The sequence below is a fragment of the Zootoca vivipara genome, chromosome Z2 (assembly GCF_965207765.1).
Source record: "Zootoca vivipara chromosome Z2, rZooViv2.hap1.1, whole genome shotgun sequence".
NCBI lineage: Eukaryota > Metazoa > Chordata > Lepidosauria > Squamata > Lacertidae > Zootoca > Zootoca vivipara.
Window position 1 is genome coordinate 27,780,850 of NC_142585.1, and position 23,342 is coordinate 27,804,191.

The window sequence follows — 23,342 nt, forward strand, 5'->3', positions numbered from 1 at the left end:
CTCCTTCCCCAGGTCAGGAAGGAGAGCAGCTACAAAGCACCCAGCCGAGGCTCTGCCTTCCCTGGGTCAAGACTGACCTGAGGGCAGAGAGCAGCTCCCTCCACGCCCCACTCCCTTTGGGGGTGTGCCCCGTACGCACAACCCAGGCATTATTTACCTACACTCCCAGGTCCCAGGTTCAATCCCTGGCATCTCCAGGAAGGGCTGCAAAGAGCTTCCTGGTCTGAAACCTGAAACAGTCACTGCTAGTCAGTGTTGACAATACTGAGCAAGTTGGACAGCACAGCCCCACCACCTTTGTTGTAAGCTTTCCTACCTCTGGTTTGAAAGTCGGTGGCTACAGACAATGTGGACTTACTGCATGGGAACAATTTGTCAGCTGCACAGTGGCTGTCTACACAGAGGGAATAACATGTGGACTCTATACTCAGCCATCAATGCAGCCTTGAATTCCTAGCATAAATGCAGTGACAATCTCCATTAGAAAGTAGGTTGTGGGGGGAGGATATCATAGAACATAATGGAATTTGATTGTCTGAAATGGGATATAAACCTTTGATCCCAGCCCTTGGGGATGGAGAGAAGTTCAAGGGCCTGAAAAGTGAGAGGTGCCAAGAGAGCAAATTAAGGGCAATAGACTTGCCATGTTTAAAACAATGGAATGTGTTTCTTATCCAAAGCTTGGGCCATATGGTACCTCCTAATGATGTTTACATGTCAAAAACTTGATGAACAGACAAATCATCTGTCAGCTTATACATTGGAAAAATATTTTAGTTGCACTTTTAAATATTTTTGGAACTGTGCATTTGCCTAATTATGCAAATGATTGATTATTTCGTTCCCTATCCACTATTTCTGGTGTTAGTTCAGTGCCTCTTTTGCTTTAGAATCTCCCCCTACACCTTGGTATAGCTTTCCCCAATCTGTGGGTGTCTAGGTGTTCCTGGACTACAACTCCCATCATCCCTGACCATTCGCCATGCTGGCTGGGACTGATGGTAGTTGTAGTCCAAAATGACTGGGGGGGAGGGGCACCAAGTTGTGGAATGCTGCTGTAGCTCAACCATCACAATCTTCTGCCTCCTCTCCTGGGTACCCAATCCCTTTAAATGTTGAACTTCCTCACAAGGCTATCTGGATGGGCACCTTTGCACTGTGCTGCACATCATTTTCAGGTCTTCTTCAAGGATTAGTTCTGACAACAAACTGCTTTTGAGAAGCATAGGTGGGAAAATGTCATATTGCAATTCACCATCCATGTGGATTGTGCAGGAAACATCTCTGGGAAAGGTGCTGGATTCTTGACAGACTGGGTCTACAAAGCTTTCCTAAAAGTCCACTTGGGTCTTCTGCAAGGTGCTGAGTGGTTTTGTGATGATACTTTGTGCTGCCATGTTATTAGCATACACTATATTAGAAAAACCTTCCCTAACTGGTGTCCTCCAGATTTCCTACCTGGTGCCCGCTAGGCCCTGCCCTAGTCTTGTGGCTGTAATTTGTTTTACACTGTTAGTTAATATTGTGATTTAAATGACTGAAAACTGCCCTGGGACCTTATAGTGAATGGTGAGTAATAAACTGAAATAACAACAAGAAGTAGAAGAATAGCTCTACTTATTGGACTGCCCCTCCCAGGAGCATTTGTGCTACAGCCCAAAACATCTGAAGGGCACCCAACTGGGGAAGATGTTCTTAGAACTTCAAAAGCCACCCTTCTCTGTGTAACTGGCAGCACAGAGACATTTCATCAGCTGTAGCTCTTTCAACCTCTAGCAGGAAATGTGGAGAGGGAAAGTTCCTGCAGGGCAGTTAACCCCCCCCCCCAGCAACACCCCAATTCCAAAGATAAAAGAGAAGTAACTCAGAGGACTTGGTGTTGTAAGAGCCAAGGCAGGACGTTTGGGTGGAAATCATTCCTAATCTATGAGAACAAATAACACACACACACACACACACACAGAGCAACCTGGGAGGGCTTTGTTCATTTCCTTTCCACTATGGTGGTTGGTGGTGTTTTGCTTCCGTTTTGAGTATAAACAGGATTTTCCACCCACGTTGACAATATCCTGTTGTGTCAAGATGGCTCTGTCCTGTTTATCTCAAGCAGAGTGCTCAACGACCAACGAGCGCAAGGCTTTGATGTCTGAACTGAAGATCCTCATTCATATTGGACACCACCTGAATGTCGTCAACCTGTTGGGTGCCTGCACTAAGCCAGGAGGTGAGCCACTACAATTTGTTTCTTTTACTCAGATTTGTTTCTGTAAGGGAAAAACAACTCACATCACAAGTGATCTGATCTATGACATGGCCAAAAAGCAAACTTCTCCATAGATGCAAATTCTAAATATTACCCAGAATGATGTGGCAGAATTCTGAAGTGTGTTGCTTTATAGTGCAGAGCAGGTCATGCTTTTGAGCTATCTTCTCACATATATGGCACCCTGCATATAATAAGTGAGCAAATCAGGGAGGCAGTTATGTTAAATATATCTATCTGAGGTGCTTGTTTTCCATCAATAGGAAAAATGGGGGGGTTGGGGAGGGAGGGAGTTCAAAAGTGCAGTCCACATTCTGATGTGGTACAGCCAACAATTCTACCACCTCATTCTGCACAATGTGTGTAGTACCTCTTGGGACTATTATACCTCCCCCATTAACCCTACACCCTGATCCACCAGACCTGACCAACAGATCCCAATTCTGCTAAAAAGCACCAGGCCCCACCTCTGACCCACCATGACTTACCCCTAGTCCACCCACTGACCAATTTCTGCCAACACTCACTGAGGAAGTTGGAAACTTTACAGTAACTTTGTGGGCAGGGCAAACGTGTGTGGGGGGGGTGTGTTTACACATGAATGGAAGGGAACCTATTGTGAGGGGCCCAAAGTTCACAGACTTTCTTGAAGCTTTGAGAGTACCACTGGATTTGCTCACACCCCTCCCACAGAATAGTTTACTGGGTCATGTCATGAGACTCCTCTTGGTGTCCCTTTTACAAGCTAGCTGTAGCGAACACAAGCATTCAGCTTTCTGAGTATTCAAATATGTAATTGTAGCTCTTATGAGTTGGAGAAGGCTTCTAGACATTGAAAGGCTGATTGCTTGAGATGGCTGTTAATGGCTCGTTCCATGTGGTCTAACCCCATTTATTCGTATTTTCTAGCATTTCTGAGGTATTTTTCTTGCTATTACTTTTATGCATCAGCCACAGAGTACAAGCTGATGGCTTCAAAATGATGCTGTCTGATTCTCACTATAATACAAAGGGAATTGCTTAAAACATTGTCCCGCATCTTGGAACACCAACAGCAATTATAGCAAACTAAACAATACTTAGTTGGCTCCCCAAATACAGAAGAGACAAGCTGGCAGATAGGTGTGATTCAAGAGCAATTGCTTTTGACATGCTTCCATTCCTGGAGTTTCACATCCAGATGTACAACAACAGAATGCATGGAGGTCAATCTAGATGACAGAATGCAAACAAAATTCAATTGTGACTGCATAAAGAGAGTCAGAGAGATGGAAAGGCACGTAATTGCAGGGACAATCTGTGTTTTTATTGGGGGTTTATAGGGATGGGTGACTATGTTCATTTTGTGTTCACTCAGTTTCCAGCCATCAGTTCATCCCATTTCCACACCAGTTTGCTAACACAAAAATGGCTCAACCTCCAAAAGATCAGAAAAAGAAAAGCATCAGAAATATAAGCTTGTACAAATAATGAGAATGATAATAAGCAATAATGATTATGATGCTAATACAGTAATGATGATTATGCCTCTGCACTATGCTCCCTCCCCCCATGCTCAAGAACTTAGGAGCAATCCCTGGACCCTTCTGGGGGCAGGCAGAAGGAAAAATATAATGAAACTGGGCTCTGCCCCCCCCCAAAAAAATACCAACAAGAAGTTGGGAACAGTTCCTGGTGTGAGGCAGGCAGCATGAACAAGAAGGGTTTGCCATATCCCCCAGCATCTTACCTCTTCTCCCCATTTTCTTTCTACATGGCCTGAAGATGTTTGGGCATTTTTTTGATCTGGGCCTTGGTCTGAAAAAGATCCCCTACCTCGACTTAGAGCCTGGTAACTTCATTACACTAGATCACCATTTGCCTCTGAATCTGTAGTTCTTTTATCTGCATCTCATTTTCTATCAAGTATCCTACAGGGATGTCCTCTTAAACGTGACGATTCCTACATCCTCTATATGTTGTCATGTTAGAAACTTTTCTTTGGTCATTTTTGCAGGTCCTTTGATGGTCATTGTAGAATACTGCAAGTATGGAAACCTGTCTAATTACCTACGAGGAAAACGAGGAGACTTCATCGCATGCAAGGTAAGATGAATATCTGACCTCTAAGGCATATGAAATTGGTTGTCCTTTAAAAGGCCATTTGTTTGTTTCCTACCAAAGGCCCAGATAAATTCTGTTTTGCCCTCTTCCTGACACCAAGTGAAAGAAGGAAAACTGTGGAGAAACAGGCCCTAGGAATGGTTAGGTGGAGACAGGCATGGCATTCCAAAGCTGCAGTCCTCCGCATGATTTCCTGGAGTAAGAACCATTGAATTAAATGGTACTTTCTCCCAAGTATCTGTGCATAGGATTACACTGTCCAAGCAGCAGATGCAGCCTGATTGCAGCTCTGCTTAAATTTTTATCTCCTGGGAAATTCTGAAAAAAATGAGGGGAAGGCTGGTTGTGTCTTTTCAGAATGTAAAGGCCACTCACTGGTAGAGTATGTGATCTGAATGCAGGAGGACCCAGATTAAATCCCTGGCTTCTCCAGATAGACGTTGAAAGGACCCCTTTCTGAAACCCTAGAGAGCTGCATAGATAGTACTGAGCTAAATAGACCAATGGTCTGATTCACTATAAGGTAGTTTTTAAAGATGACTCTGCAGGTTTTCTGGGTGGTTCAACTTGAATGCCTTCGATGCACACCTACAGAGTAGTATCCATTTCTTCTGCAGAGCAAGTGTGCCTTAAATGTTTTGAATGTTTTTTTTTGGGGGGGGGGTGTAAGGTGAACTTTCAATGTGTACATAATACAATGTACAGGTGCCACTTAATGAAACAAAACAGGTATACAGCCCATCTCAGACACAGTTAAACTGAAGGGATGTATGTTTGTCCCATGAGTAGCAGAGCTCATCCTGAGTGTAGAACCACTGTGACTGCTTATAAAATTCTGAGCCTGTCTTTAATATTTGTTTCCCTGCCAGCATCTAAGATGGCATCAGATATGTATATTATTTTGGGTGTGTTGTTCAAATTCCATCACAGTAATTTCTACTAGGGGGTGCATGAGATTTGCACCCCACTTTCTAAACTCAGGTCCAAGTTTTCCAGGTCTGCTTCTGAGCAGGGTTTTTATTTCTTGGTACCGGCATTTTCACCAGGAAAACCTGTGTTTTACTGCTGAATCAGAGTACAGTGGTACCTCGGGTTACAAGAACGGACCTCCGGAACAAATTAAGTTCATAAACAGAGGTACCACTGTAAATAGCAATCCTCAGAAAACCAGATTTCTGTTTGCTCCTGTTCAGCAGTAAAACATGGGTTTTCACGGAGAAAGCACCAGGACAAAAAGAAACACACTTAGACACAGACATGGAAAACCCAGACCTGTGACTAGAATGTGCAGAACAAAGGGAAGTGTTGAGCCACATATCTCCATGCTTTTCCCCTCCTCCATGGGATGGCATATTTATGAAAAAGAACCGCACACTAAATAACCACTCACTTTTTAAAATGGTTCTAAACACACAGAAACTCCCATTTCTGAAGAGCAGAAAGAAGGGATGGGGCACCTATGGTCTTCCAGGTGTTGTTGGACTCCAGCTCCCATCAGACTCAGCCAGCATGGTCAGGGATCGATGGCTGCTAGTGTCCAGCAGCATTTGTATAACTACAGGTTCCCCATGGCTGCTCTAGGAAATCAAGTCCAGTGTGCTGGGAAGATAACAGTGGGTTACGGGGTTCTTTATAATTTTTAGTTTCGGGGAGGGGGTGACATGTTTATGATTAGCTTGAAGTGATCTCACATTTGTGCATAGAAAGCACTGATGATATTCTTTCCATAAGCATTACCACACATTGACAGAAATCTCTGGCTGTCTATTAGACACCAGACCAATTCTGAAGTCTTGTTACTTACATATAAAACCATAAACAACTCTGGACTAGGCTACCTGAAAGACCAGCTTTCCCTTTGTTGCCCAGTAAGGGCATAAAGATCAGTAAATGGAACCCTGTTTGTTGTTTTGTGGTTAGATGATTATTGGTAAGGTGGAAGCAGGCTTTTTCACTGGAGATTTGGAGGGTAGTTTTCTTTTCTTTTTAGGGTCTCACTGTACCATTAGACAGAGAGCACCAACTCGCTGAAGAATTTGAGTGTCATGAAAGGGGATGAGATCACTAGCTGATTTATTATTGTTGCTTAGTTATGATTATTTTCCAGGGGGAATGAACATAACAAGCCTTGAATCACTTTGACTGTGGGATGGGTTGCTATTTACTGTTCCACCTCAACAGGGCTGGTGTCAAAGCCCAACTTGAGGCCCTACACCCAGCAGAGGGCCACTGGCAAGGGTCCCCTGGACTGGCTTCAGTGAGGATCTAGACTCATGGAGGGAATGGTCCCATGAATGGTGTCTTTCTCAAGCCACCACCCCCACCCCCATGAAACCGCCTCAGGCATAAGAACCAATGAAAAGCTTGCTGGATCAGATCAGTGACTCATCTGGTCCAGCAACCTGTTCTCACAGTGGCCAACCAGATAGTTATGGGAAACCTGCAAACAGGACCCAAGCGCAATGTCCCAGTGGGAAGCCGGCAAGCAAGATTTGAGCACAAGAGTGCTCTCCTATCTTGTAGTATCCAGCAGCTGGTGTTCAGAAGCATTACTGCCTCCCAACTGTAGAGGAAGAGCATAGCCATAGTGGTTGGTAGTCATCAGGAGTATTAACTTCTTGCATGCATTTGTCCAAACCTCTTTTAAAGCCACCTATTGCTATCCCTGACTCCTGTGGAAGCCAGCTGCATAGTTTAACTATGAGGTGCAAAATGGCAGGAACGTGTATTGATTCAGCTATACATTAGGGTGTGATGACTGCTGGGAATGGAGAGAGAGAGAGAGAGAGAGAGAGAGAGAGAGAGAGAGAGAGAGAGAGAGAGAAAGAAGTAAAGAGCTTCTTTGGGTCTTTCTTTCCTCCAGCCTCAGGAAAATCCAGACCCTGCAGAGAAAGAACTGGAAGCATACATCAGCGATTTAACAGAGCTGATCAAGAGGCGCCTGGAGAGCGTGGCAAGCACAGGAAGCTCTGCAAGCTCAGGATTCATTGAAGACAAGAGTTACACAGACTCAGAAGAAGAGGAGGAAGGTAAATATATTCCATATTTATCTGATTGTTTCTTGCATTTATAACCCAAGGAGCTCAGGTTTGGTAACCACCCTCTGCCCTCAATATTCTAGTATTATAGAGAACAGTTCTCCCTATCTACTCTCTCTGTCATATTCATTCATTTGTATACCTGTACTATAACCCCTTTAGTTGTATTTTTAAAATAAACCAAAAAGTGCCAAATGTTCCCCCTTGAAGAACCGCTTTCCCATTTAAATTGGCAGTCCCAGGAAGCTACTTTGATACTTTTCCTTTAAAAAGGAACTACTGTGCCAATCACGGCTGCTCTACCACCAAATGTCAAGATTGAAGCTTTCTGTTGCGGTTGCTTCTAGAGCTCCTTCATGTGTCTTGGGATGTGTTTGGAGCTATAGCTTCTGTAGTAGAGACTTAAGTCTTCAATGGTACCCTGGACAGCTCCTTAACAGCAAAACTCAGCTGTTGCTTCAGCACTTGCTATTCTCAGACTGAACTTTAATAGGAGTTTTGCCACTACAGTATTGCAGTTGTGATATTCACACCTGATAATGGGAGCCCTTAGAGGGACTCAGCCTGTTTTAGCAATCATTGATTCTAGCAGAGCAGGGGAGAACCTGATTGCACTAGTACTCCCAAGCAGGAGTCCTTGGGCTGGAGGGGCATTGCCACAGTGGGCTCCTCTTGTGGGAGTGCTTCTGGCTAGGGCTAATCCTGAGAGCAATTCCCTCTACTGCTCTGAATCCATGGCTTGACCCTGTGATGTCTTATGCATTACTCAGATTGCTCCTTGGTCTCTCTTAGATATTGAAGATCTCTACAAGCGCCCCCTGACCTTGGAGGACTTGATTTGCTACAGCTTCCAGGTCGCCAAAGGCATGGAGTTCTTGGCCTCCAGGAAAGTAAGTCCTGCTTAAAACCCCTATGCTGTTGAAGACATTGAGTGAGAAGTGGGTCAGTTTCTCCTATAGGATCTTTATTAAGAACTGTGGATCAGTTGATAAGCACACCCCAGTCTTATAAGTCCTCACTAATGCAAGAATCACTTTCACATGCATACAGAAATGTAATCAAAGTTGTAGGATTTTCCTTGCTGAATCAGAACAAGATCCAACTAATCCAACTAAGGTCCATCTCGCCCCACATTCTCCATTTAACAGAGGCAAAGCAGCTGGATGTGTAATTATTAATAGAAGGCAGTATTATTGCACAAGGTATGAAATCAGGTGTAAATAATCAGGTTGACAGTGTCCTTTCTATGTATGGTAGAAAAAGTTGAACAGTTGAGTTATGGCAGATCGGTTTATCTGAAAAATATGGGTTTGAATAAAAGAATTTATGTTATTTTGATATAACTATATGTTAAGATTCAAGGTAGAAGTTGAGCATATAGTAACGTATAAGATGTAAAGAAAGTGTAAATATCTGAGGAATGTGTGTCTTAGGAGTAATGTTGTATATTGGTATATTTTTGCAATACTGTTTCTGAATAAAAATATAAAAGGAAAGCACATCTGATCTTGAGGGATCCAATAATATTTTTGGTTCTGATTCCATTCTCCAGTGACTTGCTTCATTATTTGCGAACTTTTTTATTTATTTATTTTTTTAAAAAAATATTTATTTATTTTAAAAAAAATTCAATAAGTTGTTGAAGCTCAGCTCTTGCAATGAGGGTATAAAATAATAAATAAAATAAAATAAAATTTAAAAATATTTTCTTATTTCATTTGCCCTTTCCTCCAGTGCATTCACAGGGATCTGGCAGCCAGGAACATTCTGCTGTCTGAAAACAATGTGGTGAAGATCTGTGACTTTGGATTGGCCAGAGATATTTACAAAGATCCTGACTATGTGCGGAAAGGCGACGTAAGTCTTGTACGCATGCAGAATCATGTGTGGTACACCCTTCTAAGCAGACTGAAACAAATAAGTCAATGGGATAGGATATGGGTATATGCAGGTTGATAAATCATAGAATCCTAGAACTGTAGAGTTGAAAGGGACTCCAAGGGTCCCCTAGTTCAGCTCCCACAGCTAAAGAATCCCTGATAGATGGCCACCCAACCTCTGCTTAAAAACCTCCATAAAAGGAGACTCCACCACCTTCCAAAGAAGTCCCTTCCACTGTCAAGCAGCTCTGTCAGAAAGTTCTTCCTAATGTTTAGTCAGAATCTCCCTCCTTGTAACAGGAATCCAATGGTTCAGGTCCTACCCTCTGGAGCAGCAGAAAACAAGTTTGTTCTATCTTCCATGTTACAGCCATTCAGATATTTGAAGGTGGCTGTCCTATCACCTCTCAATCTTCTCTTCTCCAACCTAAACATACCCAAGTCCCTCAACTGTTCCTCATAAGGTTTCCATACCCTTATAATTTTGGTCGCCCTCCTCTGCACTTTCCAGCTCATCAACATTCTTAAAGCAGAACTAGACACAGCACTCCTGGTGGAGTCTGACCAATGCAGAATAGAGTGGCACTATTGCTTCCCAGCATCTGAAGCAGTGGTGGATCTTGGGGTCTCAAATTTCACCACAATGCCAAAATCCCCCATCTCTTGCCTTCCATTCTATATCATAGTTGCAGCACCCCCTGTGGCACCCTTGAGGCTCCACGCCCAGTACGACCAAACTCTTCTTGCTCCCCTAAATCTGCCTCTGTCTGGACAAATGTAAATATTGTTAATACTACAGTAGTCTCCTTTTGCTTTCTTCATTTTGTAGGCGAGACTTCCTCTGAAATGGATGGCTCCAGAAGCTATTTTTGACAAAATTTACACCACGCAGAGTGATGTTTGGTCTTTTGGTGTGTTGCTGTGGGAAATATTTTCTCTAGGTAATGTTGTGCTTACTTTTATTGTGTTTTATTTTAAATGGACTGAATGCTGTGCAAAATACATTTCAGATTAAGAATGAGAGTAGGATATTTGTTAATAGAGAGTAACACATTAGGCATGATTTAATATCATTGAGTTACTATTGGAGTTCTGTGCGCTAACGATGGTTGTCTATATTACCAGTAGCTACTGAGGTGTTCTCTTACAAAGCTGTTCTTGTACTTGTCAGGACTACTGAAGGGCAGCATGCTTGTGGTGGCTATATTCAAAAGGAGTCAGATACAACAGCCCTTAGATGGAGCTGTGCTGAGAGTACCACATGTCCTAGAGATCTGCTTGGTTTCTCCTAGAAACCAGACTTTTAGGGTTGCCGTTCCAGCCATCTGGAAATTAGACACCAGCTGAAAATAGATGTTTAGGCACCTGCTGAAGACAACTTTATTTAAGAAGGTTTTCACTAAGGTGTGACCAACTCATTTATGAAATAACTATACTATAGATGTGTAGGGGTGCTTTTAATTTTTTTAAAATCTTTTTTATTTTATTGAATTCCCTTTTAATCTTGTACACTACTTTGATGGCCTCAGACCATGAAGCAGTTTATAAATTTGTTAAATAACAACCACACAGCAGAACAAGGCAATTTGCATCTATCCACAGTGCTTACACCTCCACATGCCATGAGAGCAATCTCACCTCCTGTTCATGAAAATGGCTGGCATGCAGCACTGTTCACGTCCTCTGGTGTGCACAATCCCTTGCTTGGCAGAGTCACACATACAGAGCAAATATTTAGGAGTCACGGTGCTCGGGGATATGTAGCTGTAAAGTGAAAGCAAAGCTGAGCACCTCAGTAACAAGTCAAAGTTGCTGCAGCCAAACATTTCTATGGGTAGGTTCTCAGAAGGGATCATCATCATCATGAAATTATTTATATGCTGTCCATCTGACTGGGTCCCCAGCTACTCTGGGCAGCTTCCAACAAATATAAAAGCATAATAAAACATCAAACATTAAAAACATCTCTATGCAGGGCTGCCTTCAGATGTCTTCTAAAAGTCAGATAACTGTTTTTTTCCTTGGCATTGATGGGAGAGTGTTCCACAGGGCAGGAGCCACTACCAAGCAGACCCTCTGCCTGGTTTTCTATAATCTCACTTTTCTCAATGAGGGAACCCCTCAGAGAAGGCCCTCAGAGCTGGACCTCAGTGTCCAGGCTTGAAGGATGGTGGAGATGCACCTTCAGGTGGAGCTTTAAAGGTCAGCACCAATGCTTTGCCCCATATAGTTGAGGTTTGGGCTTATCCACACTTCCACTCTCATCCCGGTGCTTTCTCCTGGGGAAAGCAGCTCTTTAGCTCTCAGTTGGAGCAAACAGCCATTTGGGTTTTCCTGGATCTATTCCAATCTATTGCCAAAGAGCAAGTTTTCCTTTGGAAAGGAGCGGGCCAAGGGGAAAACAGCACAGACATGTGCTTTCTAGGCAGGGCATAAGCAGAAGTGTGAGCAGCTGATGGGCAAGAGCCCTTCCTGACCCTGGAGAATTTCTGCCGGTCAGAATATGCCATACAGAGCTTGATGGATAAGTGGTCTGAGGTGATATGATGCAGCTTTCCTATTTTCCGTGAGGCAGGCTGTGAGGGCTCAGTGAGTAGCTTTGCTCTGAAATGGTTTGAAGCCAAAACCCTTTTTTAAAAAAAGCTGATTGTTGATTATACACTCTTCTTAAGCCAGAGGTTGATTTCAGATGGATCTTGATGTGGCTGATAGACATTTTGGCCCACAACAAATGCTTTCAAAGCTGGAATTGACATTTGCAGCAGTTCAAACCAGGAGACTTTGTGGAAAACTCTTAATCGTGGCTTCTGTGGATTAAAGCTATTTTGATGGACCAGAAAACCTTCCTGTCAAATGGTATTTTCCCACAGGCCGAGCGGGTTCAACTCAGAGACCACACAGCTCAAAACGTTGCTTGCTGCGGCTCCTGCCCCAGATGGCTCAGCTACCCACCACTAGCAATATAAGAACTCCCACAACAAGGAGGGGGGAGAGAATGAATGCTGCAGATATTTGATCCTAGAAGAATTCTTTACAAAATGCTGACTGGCTGAAAAACAAAACACCCACAGGGCCCACAGGTTGGCTGAAGCCACTGTCACAGAAATGCAGGCAGTTATGCCGGACTTTGCATGTTCTTTTGCCAGAAGGAGAAAGAGATGGGTTTTCCCCCCTGACTGTGCCACTCATGCAAGCCTCAGAATGTTTAGAATGATTATTCATTCTCCATTCATGCCCATGTGCATTTTTAAGGGGTAAGGCTTTCTGGAAAGGCAGAAGTAAGGATGGGGTGAGGAGAGAATTTGATTTAGTTTTCATTTAATGGCAAACCAACCAAATTCACACTTGCCAGTGCAATACGCAAACCAAAACACAACCACGCTTGAAATTTGCACTTCTCTCAATTTTGCAATGCAGTTCACCTGCCAAGTAATGTGTGAAAACATGCATATACTAAGAACAAGTGTGCATAAGAATACAGATATCACTAAATGTTGATTTGCAAAAATTAATGAATTAGGCAAATTTGAATGCAAAAATGGTGTATATTAGGAGAAATTCACCCTAAATTGCTGCTTAATTTTCATGGCAACTTGTTGATTTAAAAATTCAGAAACTGGTGTGGAAATGTGGAGAACTGAACTGAAGAGTGGACAAATGAGAAAGTAAGAGAAACTGAAATTGATAGATTTTGGTAATCCCTAGATCAAATGGCTTACATTTTTTGAAAGGGATGTGGATTGTTGCTTCTTTATCCCAGTATGCAGTGGAACAAACCTGAGGCATTTTGAGTAGAGAGCAGGAAAACTAAATTAGTCTGCAGAGAGTTTCATGAATAACAATCTACAATTGCAAGTATTCAGGCTGATCCATTAGAAAGAATCTGAATAACAACAAAGCAGTTATTTTTGTCCAAATGCTTCATCAGGCTGTGGCTCTTGGAAAAGAATGCCAGTTTCTATTTCTCAGCTTAGACTTAGTTACAATATTCAGCTTTCCCTCAACTTGGTGCCCACCAAATGTTTTGGGCTACAACTTCCAGACTTCCTGATAGGAGTTGTAGTCTAAAACATCTGGCATCTGACATGGCATTAGGGTGGTGGGGGTGTATGCTAGCCTGCTTTTGAGCATCACAGTTTCTAAACAAATGGAGGTGAAGCATTAAAGCCACATTTTTGCATGGCCAGATCTCAGAAGAGATTTATATGGAACAGCCTAAAGGTTTGATCAAACCAAAGGAAGCACATCTACCTTAGTATGCAAATTTCAGAAGGGGCTTGATGGCTCAGAACAAGCTGCTACAGCCTGGAATGAGAAACTATACAGCTGGATTTTTTCAGTCTTCCTCCTTGCCTGTCCCTCATTCCTTAAGCTTTCAGTACTTGGGTCATGTAAAATGTAGTAATTTCTACTGTGGCTATTGGGGTGAAGTGATTTTTTTGCAGGGAAGGGAGCTGCCACAACAGCTTCTTGCTCCATGCCAAGGGCACAAGGGACCCTCAGTATGGCTCTGATGTTGTTATTTAGCCGTTTAGTCATGTCCGACTCTTCGTGACCCCATGGACCATAGCACGCCAGGCACTCCTGCCTTCCACTGTCTCCCACAGTTTGGTCAGACTCATGTTGGTAGCTTCAAGAATCACTGTCCAACCATCTTGTCCTCTGTTGTCCCCTTCTCCTTGTGCCCTCAATCTTTCCCAGCATCAGGGTCTTTTCCAGGGAGTCTTCTGATAGGCTCTGATAAGCACAGGCAATACAGCCAAATACACCTATGTGTGACATGTTAGGTACTCTTCCATGGAAACATATTGCTCACCATGGTGAACATCTTCACTGTTACACTTTTCTCCTTTAGAAAGTATACAACACAGTACCTTGAGAAATTGTCCCAAATAATTAATATGTACTTATTTTTCTCTGGGAATGGAACATTGAGTGGACCAAATAATAATAATAATAATTAATAATAATAATATATTATTTATAACCCACCCATCTGGCCGGGTTTCCCCAGCCACTCTGGGCGGCTTCCAACAAAATATTAAAATAGAGAAATCCATCAAACATTAAAAGCTTCCCTAAGCAGGGCTGCCTTGAGATGCCTTCTAAAGGTCTGGTAGTTGTTGTTCTCTTTGACCTTTGGTGGGAGGGCATTCCACAGGGTGGAACTACTTCTCGTAGCGAGGGAACCGCCAGAAGGCCCTCGGCGCTGGACCTCAGTGTCCGGGCAGAACGATGGGGGAGGAGACGCTCCTTCGGGTATACTGGACCGAGGCCATTTAGGGCTTTAAAGGTCAGCACCAACACTTTGAATTGTGCTCGGAAAGGTACTGGGAGCCAATGTAGGTCTTTCAGGACCAGTGTTATGTGGTCTCGGCAGCCGCTCCCAGTCACCAGTCTAGCTGCCGCATTCTGGGTTAGTTGTAGTTTCCGGGTCACCTTCAAAGGTAGCCCCACGTAGAGCGCATTGCAGTAGTCCAAGCGAGAGATAACTAGAGCATGCACCACTCTGGCGAGACAGTCCGCAGGCAAGTAGGGTCTCAGCCTGCGTACCAGATGGAGCTGATAAACAGCTGCCCTGGACACAGAATTGACCTGCGCCTCCATGGACAGCTGTGAGTCCAAAATGACTCCCAGGCTGCGCACCTGGTCCTTCAAGGGCACAGTTACCCCATTCAGGACCAGGGAGTCCTCCACACCTGCCCGCCTCCTGTCCCCCACGAACAGTACTTCTGTCTTGTCGGGATTCAACCTCAATCTGTTAGCCGCCATCCATCCTCCAACCTCCTCCAAGCACTCACATAGGACCTTCACCGCCTTCACTGGTTCTGATTTGAAAGAGAGGTAGAGCTGGGTATCATCCGCATACTGATGAACACCCAGCCCAAACCCCCTGATGATCTCTCCAAGCGGCTGCATGTTGATGTTAAAAAGCATGGGGGAGAGGACAGAACCCTAGGCACCCCACAAGTGAGAGCCCAGGGGTCTGAACACTCATCCCCCACCACCACTTTCTGAACACGGCCCAGGAGGAAGGAGCTGAACCACTGTATGACAGTGCCCCACAAATCACTGTAGATTAAATCTAGCACACTGGTGCTTCTCTTTTCAGAGGATGGAGGGAAAGAAGGTTTCACACTTTTCTCAGTAATGCATTAGAGGCAGTAAAAGCTTTCCACATCAGTTGAACTGTTGTGGAACTTCTGCACAATGGAAAGTTTTCTAGTGTGCTCACACAGTCTACACATGACAGGTCCAACAATATCTGGGTACAGGATTTGGCTACTTCTGGGCATGGCCAGGATTTTATAGGACATAGCATTGGCTGCTCCTGCCCTAGTTGAACTGAATATCTGCTGTCAAACATGCACCTGAATCCTCAGCAAACAAGACTTTGAATTAATGTTCCAAAAACATGGCATTAGAGCACATAGAAGCCCTCTCCATCTCCAAACATACCATTTGGGTGACTCAGCCAGCACACATCACACCTCAGCAGCACTGATTTGGACATATACAAGGGACCAACAAAATAGCCTGGAGGTGAAAGATGTAGTTTAGGAATCTGATTTACATTTATGCTAGAAATGTATTCAGGCACACCATTGTTAACTGGCAAAACCTTTTATTATACAAGCTTTAATAAAAAGATAACATGCAGTGCAGATACAGTTATCTCCAACAGGCTCTTTAAGTTGGAGGAATTGCTTTGATTTTAAGAAAGTTTGTTCTCTGTACGAGGGATGAGGGAGAAATTTGAATCTATTTGCACTTAAAGGCAAACCTACCTCATTTGCAGTTTCCAAAGTGATACACAATGAACACTCGGCCAATCATCAAAATTCACACTCTGAATTTTGCAATGCAGTTATCTAGCCAAGTAATGTGTACTGAAATGTATATACAGTGGAACCTTGGTTGTTGAACACTTTGGAAGCCGAACAATTCGGAACCCAAACGCCAACAACCTGGAAGTGAATCAAACGGCTTCCAAGGCGCGTTTCTCCATTTTTTAAAAGGAATGTGCCGACTGCCAATTAGGTCTCAGTTGTCGAACATTTCAGAAGTTGAATGGTCTTCTGGAACGGATTGCATATGACAATTACTGTATGACGGCAAAGTGTGCATTAAAATGCATATAGTGAAAATTACATACAAAACTAAACTATGCTGGGGGAAAACATTTTGCAAAAATATGTGCATGAGGGAAAGTTGCATACAGAAATGTGTATATTAGGAGAAAATCACTGAATTTTCATGGGGCTTCTTTTATATATAAAAAGATTACAAACAGATGTGGAAATGTGGAGAACAGAAACTAAGCCTGGAAAAATGAGTAATGGGGGGGGGACTAAAAATGACGGATTCGGGCATCCCTACTGCCAACCCAAACTGCTCCATTAAGACAATGGGTTGCTCTATCAGCACTGGGTTGCATTCTGGTCACAGCACAATTTCTGATTACCTTGTTGTGTGACTCAGGATTAGAGTCCCATTTCTCTGTGGCTGCAGTTGAAAAGCAAATTTTTCTTCCAAAGCAATGTGTTGATAAAGATCAGCCAGGCGTTTCTGGGTTTTGGCGCTCTCCTATCTACAGTTCATGCAATAAATATTTAATTGAGGAGCTGTGTCAGTGATGGAACTCACTTACAGAAAATTTTTTTTACAGATCATTAAGAATCAGAACATGAAGGCTTGTTTGCCTTTGTTACAGGGCATATTTGGGCTTCCAAAATTCGCACTTTTACAGGGCTCCTCCACTCCACTGCCTATATTAAAATAAAAAATTCAGATAGTAAAAGGCATCACTTCTACACACACATATCACTTTTTCCTGAGACAGCTATGCTTTGTGCCTGCTGCCCCTCAAGCTGTCAAAATAAAGACCATTTGAAGGTTTGGCATAGCATTTATTAAGTAGTGCAGACGTGACAATGAACTATGATTAAAACTGATAAACGGAATGTGGAGTTGGAGGTAGTCAAAGAGGAAAGGAGGAAGTGCAAAGGAGCACCAAACCCTAAGGATATATTATTTATATCCTCTATGTTTGATTACATTCATATTTTAAATATTCTTATACACCCAAAAGGGATTTCCCAACTTCTGTCAACATTGTTTTCATATAAGACTCCTTAGCAATTGGAAAAGCGACAACCCCCAGGTTATCCAAACAGCTTTAAGGAACAGTTGTTCTCTGGCCTGGGTTCTCATTCATTCCTCCTTGTTCCTGCATTACTTACTTTGCTCCCAAGCATCCAGTGAAAGCTGTCAGGCCAGAGATAGACAAAAACAGGAAATTGAGCATGGAATGTAAAGTGTACAGAGATTCTTCAAAACTTGGACTCCCATTCAGATTCCTTTAAATCTCCTATGTTAAAACCGGATTACATGTTCTTCCAAATGATTTTTCAGGCTTCAGGGAGGCCAGATTATGAAAGGAACGTTACATCCCACAGCCCTCTGGGAAATGAAGGAATTGGGAAGCTTACAGAGTTAGAGTGGAATTAATTCTTCTATTAACTTTTATAATAACTCAAGCTTTCAGGAGGCATGATTCCAGGGAAAGCTGTTGAACAGGGAACCCACACACGGAACATTATCTGTTGTTTTCTGAAACACTGAGTTATTTTAACGCCCCTCCAGCATTTGAAGAAGCAGTTATAATATACATTTAAGCGATCAATAAATTGTTTGAAAAGTTGGCAAGTAGTTGGTTAACATTTTATAATGCAATGTAATCAAAGGGTTGGGGCAATCCTGGTTGCTGTTTGATTTGGGATGGACTTAAGATTTACCAGGTGTGCAGTGACAGCCCAAGGGGTTGCTTCAGGTTCACTTCCTGACATGTCAGAAGGAATGTATGAATTAGCAATAACTACATACAGCACAGATATTTTGTCTAGTTCCAAATCCCCAAAGCATGTTTTTTCACATGCAGTAGACAGGTAAGCTTCAGGATCAGGGGTGGCTTTGGGAGCACTGGGTTGGACCTCTGTGGGAAACAGTATGGTGAGCTAGATGTATCCTCCTCGTTCCTGATCCAGTGGTGGGTTCTTTTGCTCTTTTGTCCTGTAGATGTTATAGTCAAATAGTATCTTAAGGCACCTGAGGCTAAGCAGGTCAAGGTTTGGTCAGTGCCTGAATGGAGGACACAAACTAAGAACCACATTTAGGCTTCCTTGAGTTCCAAAGCTGAAGAAAAGCAGGATGTAAATGTAATAAAATGTACATATGCAAGAATGAATGAATGGGGAGGAAGAAGGCCTGCTTTACCTTCATTTTCTGCCTTCAGGCTGTCTCAAGCCAGGAGTTTTATAGGCATCCTGTAAAAACAAAACAAAAAGGGAGATAAAACCTGAAGCCTAGATTTTTTGTTTTTTTTATTAAAGGTTTTCTTGGTTTTCAAAGATATGTGCAATGTCTGATTTTGCAAATCAGTTTCATTTGTTGAGACATTGGGAAGAAAAGGGGGAAAGAGGTAGATGGGGGAGGGTGGGTGGGGTCGGGTGACTATCTTTCTATTTTGCTTAATGTATGTGGGTGGTTTTGTCAGCGTCGCTTGTGTAGGTTCTCTGCTGTTCACTTGTGTTCCTTTGGTGATGAGAGGTGTTGGGGTTGACCTAGGATATGGTTGTTCCTTTGTGGTTGGCTGTGGTGGTCTTTGTTTTGTGTGTGAGTGGGGTGGGTGAGTGTTTTGGAATAATCCCCACCTGCATCACAAAAAACTCATAACCCACTTAGTCTCAGCAACCAGAAACACCATAACCAGACACTGGAAAGACCTGTCAGAAGTAAACATGGACCAATGGTACCAAACAGTATGGGAAACAGCCTTATTAGAAAAATTAATCAATAAGTTGAAACTGACACGGGGACAAATAGAAGAAGACGGCTTCACCCCTGTATGGTTCCCTTTTATCACATACACAGCCCAACAAGACAATGACAAAAATCCACCAACAGCATACAAATCAATATGGCTAACCTGAAGCATAGTTGAAGACAGTCATGTTTTTCCCAACACTTTTGCAATTCTGAAGTGGAATATACTTCCTTACCCCCACCCCGCTCTGAGGAAATCAAGGTCTATTAGAGAGCTGCTCAGCTCCATTGCGCACTTACTTTCTTTGCCCTGACAGTTGTATTAGTCAGGGTGATTTATTTGTGTTCTTTTCAGTTTCCTTGTCATATTAGTTCAGCTGTCATTACTGGAGGCAAGGCTCCTACAGGGTCTTCAAAAGAGAACAAGGTGCAAGCAGCGGGCTGAGGTGGCTTGTCTCTCTAGACATTTTCTATCCAGTACATTTCACATTTCTTGTTATCCCATCAGCCGTTCATGAAACAAGAGCTTGAGCCTATCTTGCCTTAAACTTTTGCTCTTGAGCGAGTTGCACAATAGTTTTGCTTCGTCGCTGCAAGGGGATGTCTGCATTGACTTCGCATCTATGCATAACTAACTAAGAGGAACTGAATCACCTCCAGGCAACCACCTCACGACATTTCTTTACCTAGTCCCAGGCCATAGATTTTCAGTGAAAATCCATCTGGACAATGGGATTTTGGCTGGTCCCACTTATGAGCCCATCCTTTCTATACATAATAGTATGTAGGTGACAAATCTCCTTACCTTAGCTCCGTTTTCTGCAATTCAGTGCCAACCAGCTTAGACAGCTTAAAAATAATTTGTCTTTCAATAATTCTGAGCCATAATGATAAGTGTAGGTTTCCGTTTCAGGGTGCTTCCAGATGACCAATTTATTGAGCTTTCTTCATGATCTGTTCCTAAGGTGATTGGTCCATGTTGGCTATTTAGTTAGCATCCATTCTGATTTCTTTGTAGGGAGGCTAGATGGTGTTGCATCAAGGAAGGGTTATCCTTCTTGCAGGAGATGCAGGCTCTGCTTAAGGCATCTGACAGAACATTAACTGTCTCTGTGTCTCTGTGTTTGTGTCTACAGGGGCAACACCATATCCAGGTGTGCAGATTGATGAGGACTTCTGTCGACGCCTCAAGGAAGGGACAAGGATGAGATCACCAGAATATTCAACTCCAGAAATGTAATTTCATCTCACATGTCTTTTTCTTTTTTTTCTTTTTAAGTGCTATTTTGGTTTTTTTATTTTAAAAAGTACAAAACAATACAATACACAACAATCAACAAAACGATCAACACTCAATTTAAAAAAAAGAGATTGAGTTCACACGTCACAAATTCCAACATGACTTCTAATCCCCCCCATTGTGATTCACATGTCTTTCTTGGTCACTCTTGTGTACTGATATATTGACCGTGTAGGAGATGAAATGCATGAATCATATCTATCAATTAGCAATTTTGCTAATGGACACCATTATGTATTAATGTGCTTCAGCATATGTGCCTCTTTGTTCCTCTTCCTTCTGGAATGTTTAGTGTGCCTGCCTTACCCTCTCCCTTCTTCTTCAAGTACTGTGTGGATTTTTGCCTTCCAGAGCTTCTGGCTGGGTAATGTACTCTGAACAGCTGTTTCACCCAACACCTAGTCCAAAAGCAGTGGTTAGGAAATTATATCTATTCTTTACCATTGGGGAGGGGGCTCCTCCCTTAGAAGTTCTAAAAAGCAAGTGGTATGCAAGTTGCTTTTAAATGGACAAGTGGGATTTTTTTTCATTAAAAACATTTATGTGGACACAGTTATACCATGTAAAAGTACTGTAATTTACTATGAAACTGGGAAGATGTGTTCATTCATTCATTTGTATGACCTTAGGACCAATTCATACAAGCATTTGGCTTTTAAGAGTGATAAAAAGGAAAGAATGTAATAACCAGTCTTCTCTCATAAATACCAAGATGTCAGCTTACCTTTCAGTGGTTCAGCTTTCTAGAATGTGGGCAGTCATGACTAGGGCTGGGTGATATCAGCTTTTCAACATTGTGATGTATCACCACCTAAACATACTGATGTTGAAAAGGAAGGAGCAGCATTCAGCCCCAGCCCTGCAAGGCAGTGGGGTGAAACTGCCTCAGCTCCCTCCAGTGACAGTGCCCAGCACAGGGAAGAAGGAGGCAGCCTATGGAAGATGACAGAGATCGAACCTGGTTCCTTCTGCATGAAAAGTATATACCTTATTACTAAACTTTCTTTTTGAAGATGTGGGTGACATTTGCTCATAGGGACCTCATCTGTTCTCCAGCTATTCTCAAAGATTATAGCCAGAGGCTCTGAGATTACATCTGCATGCTCCATTAGTACCTTGAGTGAAGCTCATCAGGCCCTGGAGATCTGAATTCATTCAAAGTAGCTAGGTGTTCCCTTACCACTTCTTTTCCTATCTTCGGCTGCAGCTCCCTCCTTGCATCATTGATTTTGTTATCATCAGGTTGGGAAGTGCTTTTCTGGAAGTGACAAAAGAGGCAAAGGAGGTGCTGAGCTGCTCCAGCTTCTCTCTGTCCCCCAATAGCATTTCTCCCTCTTCTCCATCCAGAGGACCTACTACTTGCTTATTCTTCCTCTCACTTCAAACATAGCCAAAGAAACCTTTTTTATTTATTTTTTAACCTCTCTTGCAAACCTGATTTCATTCTGCACTTTAGCCTGCCTGAACTTCTGCCTGCAAGTGTTGGCTACTCATGTATACGCTTCCTTTCGTGCTTTTCCATTTATCCATTCCCTTGACATGCCCTTCTTAAATCTCCACTCATCTGTGAGCTCCTTATGCAATTATACTGGTTTCTTTAGATGCCTCCCACTTTTTCTTTCTTAGAATTGTCTGCTTTTGTGTCTTCAGTATTTCACCTTTAAGAAATTAGCATCCATCTTGGACTCCTTTCTCCTTGAATATTTCTGATCATAGTATCTAACCCAGTAGCAACTTCAGCTTTATGAAATTGGCCTTCTTATAGTCCATAGTGTGTATCTGACTACACTCAGCTTTCCATTGTCTCTGTATTATGAAACCCAAGAGGACATGATCACTTCCTCCCAAGATTCCCTGTACTTCCACTTTGTTGATCTGTTCCTCCCTGTTGGTGAGGACCAGATCCAAGATAGATTTCCCCATTTGTTGCTTCTTCCACGTTCTAGGAAATGAAATTGTCATGGAAACAATTGAGGAATTTGTTGGACTTTACATTTTTGGCAGAGTTTGAGTTCCAACAGATAAATAAATCTTTAATTGCGGTCCAAAGACCCATAGAACAATTTCAGAACAAAATACAGTTAAGACAGACAACCACAAAAGAGACATGATGATCTTTGTTTCTTTTAACTTCCGGAAGAAACTTTGCCACGGCCAGTGTAATATCATTGGACCTGTCATCCAAAAGATATTTGGGTAGTTGAGGTCTCCCATTACAGTACTACTGTACCACTCCTTTTTGAATGTTTGGTTATCTGCTCTAGGAAAGCATCACCCAGGTCTGCAATCTGGGGAAAGCAGCAGAACCAAAAAAAAAAACCCCAAAAACAACATGCTCGGACACACCTTGAAAGCATGGCATAAAAGGAAGTCTGGACAAGCCGTTATACCAGCTTTCAGATGATGACATGAAGAGAAAAGATAACATCACAAGTGAATAAGAACTGTTAATGTTTAAAGCTCAATTCTTTTTTTCTTGTAGCTACAAGACCATGCTGGATTGCTGGCATGGAGTCCCGACAAAGAGGCCCAACTTCTCCGAACTTGTGGAACGTTTAGGAGACTTGCTCCAGGCAAACGTTCAACAGGTAAAGTTCAGGGAAATCTATCTTGTTTCAAGTTGAATCAATGTGTTCAGAGCTTGTGTGCTTTTGCTGAAATTCTAGACCTTACGTTAAACAAGTTTGTTAAAGGTTGCATCATAGCGGAAAATACAGAGCAAATGTTGAATGGGCACAATGTATCTCATGCTCACAGATTCAGTTGTAGCCATGCATGACCAGCAAAAAAAAAAAAAAACATGTCCAATCATTGAAAGCCTAATTTGTCTCCCTAGATAAACAATATGCATATTTGTAATTAGTTTTCAGCATCCAGAAAGTGACTACCTTGTTTCTCCTTAGCTGTGTAGCTTGGACACAGACATATATCCG

The 23,342-nt window shown here is 42.6% G+C and overlaps 1 protein-coding gene and 1 long non-coding RNA gene across 4 annotated transcripts in view; one reads left to right on the top strand and one right to left on the bottom strand.

Annotated features, from left to right (window-relative positions):
* Positions 1-23,342, top strand: part of LOC118084151 (vascular endothelial growth factor receptor kdr-like) — a 198,883-nt gene that overhangs the window by 147,282 nt on the left and 28,259 nt on the right. For 2 of the 3 annotated variants that reach the window (XM_035113500.3, XM_088664660.1), the window contains 8 exons: positions 2,111-2,224; positions 4,260-4,348; positions 7,230-7,395; positions 8,197-8,294; positions 9,139-9,261; positions 10,114-10,225; positions 20,246-20,345; positions 22,892-22,997. In XM_035113500.3, coding sequence (XP_034969391.1) covers positions 2,111-2,224; positions 4,260-4,348; positions 7,230-7,395; positions 8,197-8,294; positions 9,139-9,261; positions 10,114-10,225; positions 20,246-20,345; positions 22,892-22,997 — 908 coding nt within the window. Of the gene's footprint in view, positions 1-2,107; positions 2,225-4,259; positions 4,349-7,229; positions 7,396-8,196; positions 8,295-9,138; positions 9,262-10,113; positions 10,226-20,245; positions 20,346-22,891; positions 22,998-23,342 lie in introns of all 3 variants that reach the window. The other variant, XM_035113499.3, reaches the window with a different exon arrangement.
* The window catches only part of LOC148686600 (uncharacterized), a 93,271-nt gene continuing 88,154 nt past the window's right edge, over positions 18,226-23,342 (bottom strand). Inside the window, exon 3 of the long non-coding RNA XR_015948675.1 lies at positions 18,226-18,610. This is a non-coding gene — a long non-coding RNA (uncharacterized LOC148686600). The remainder of the gene's footprint in view (positions 18,611-23,342) is intronic.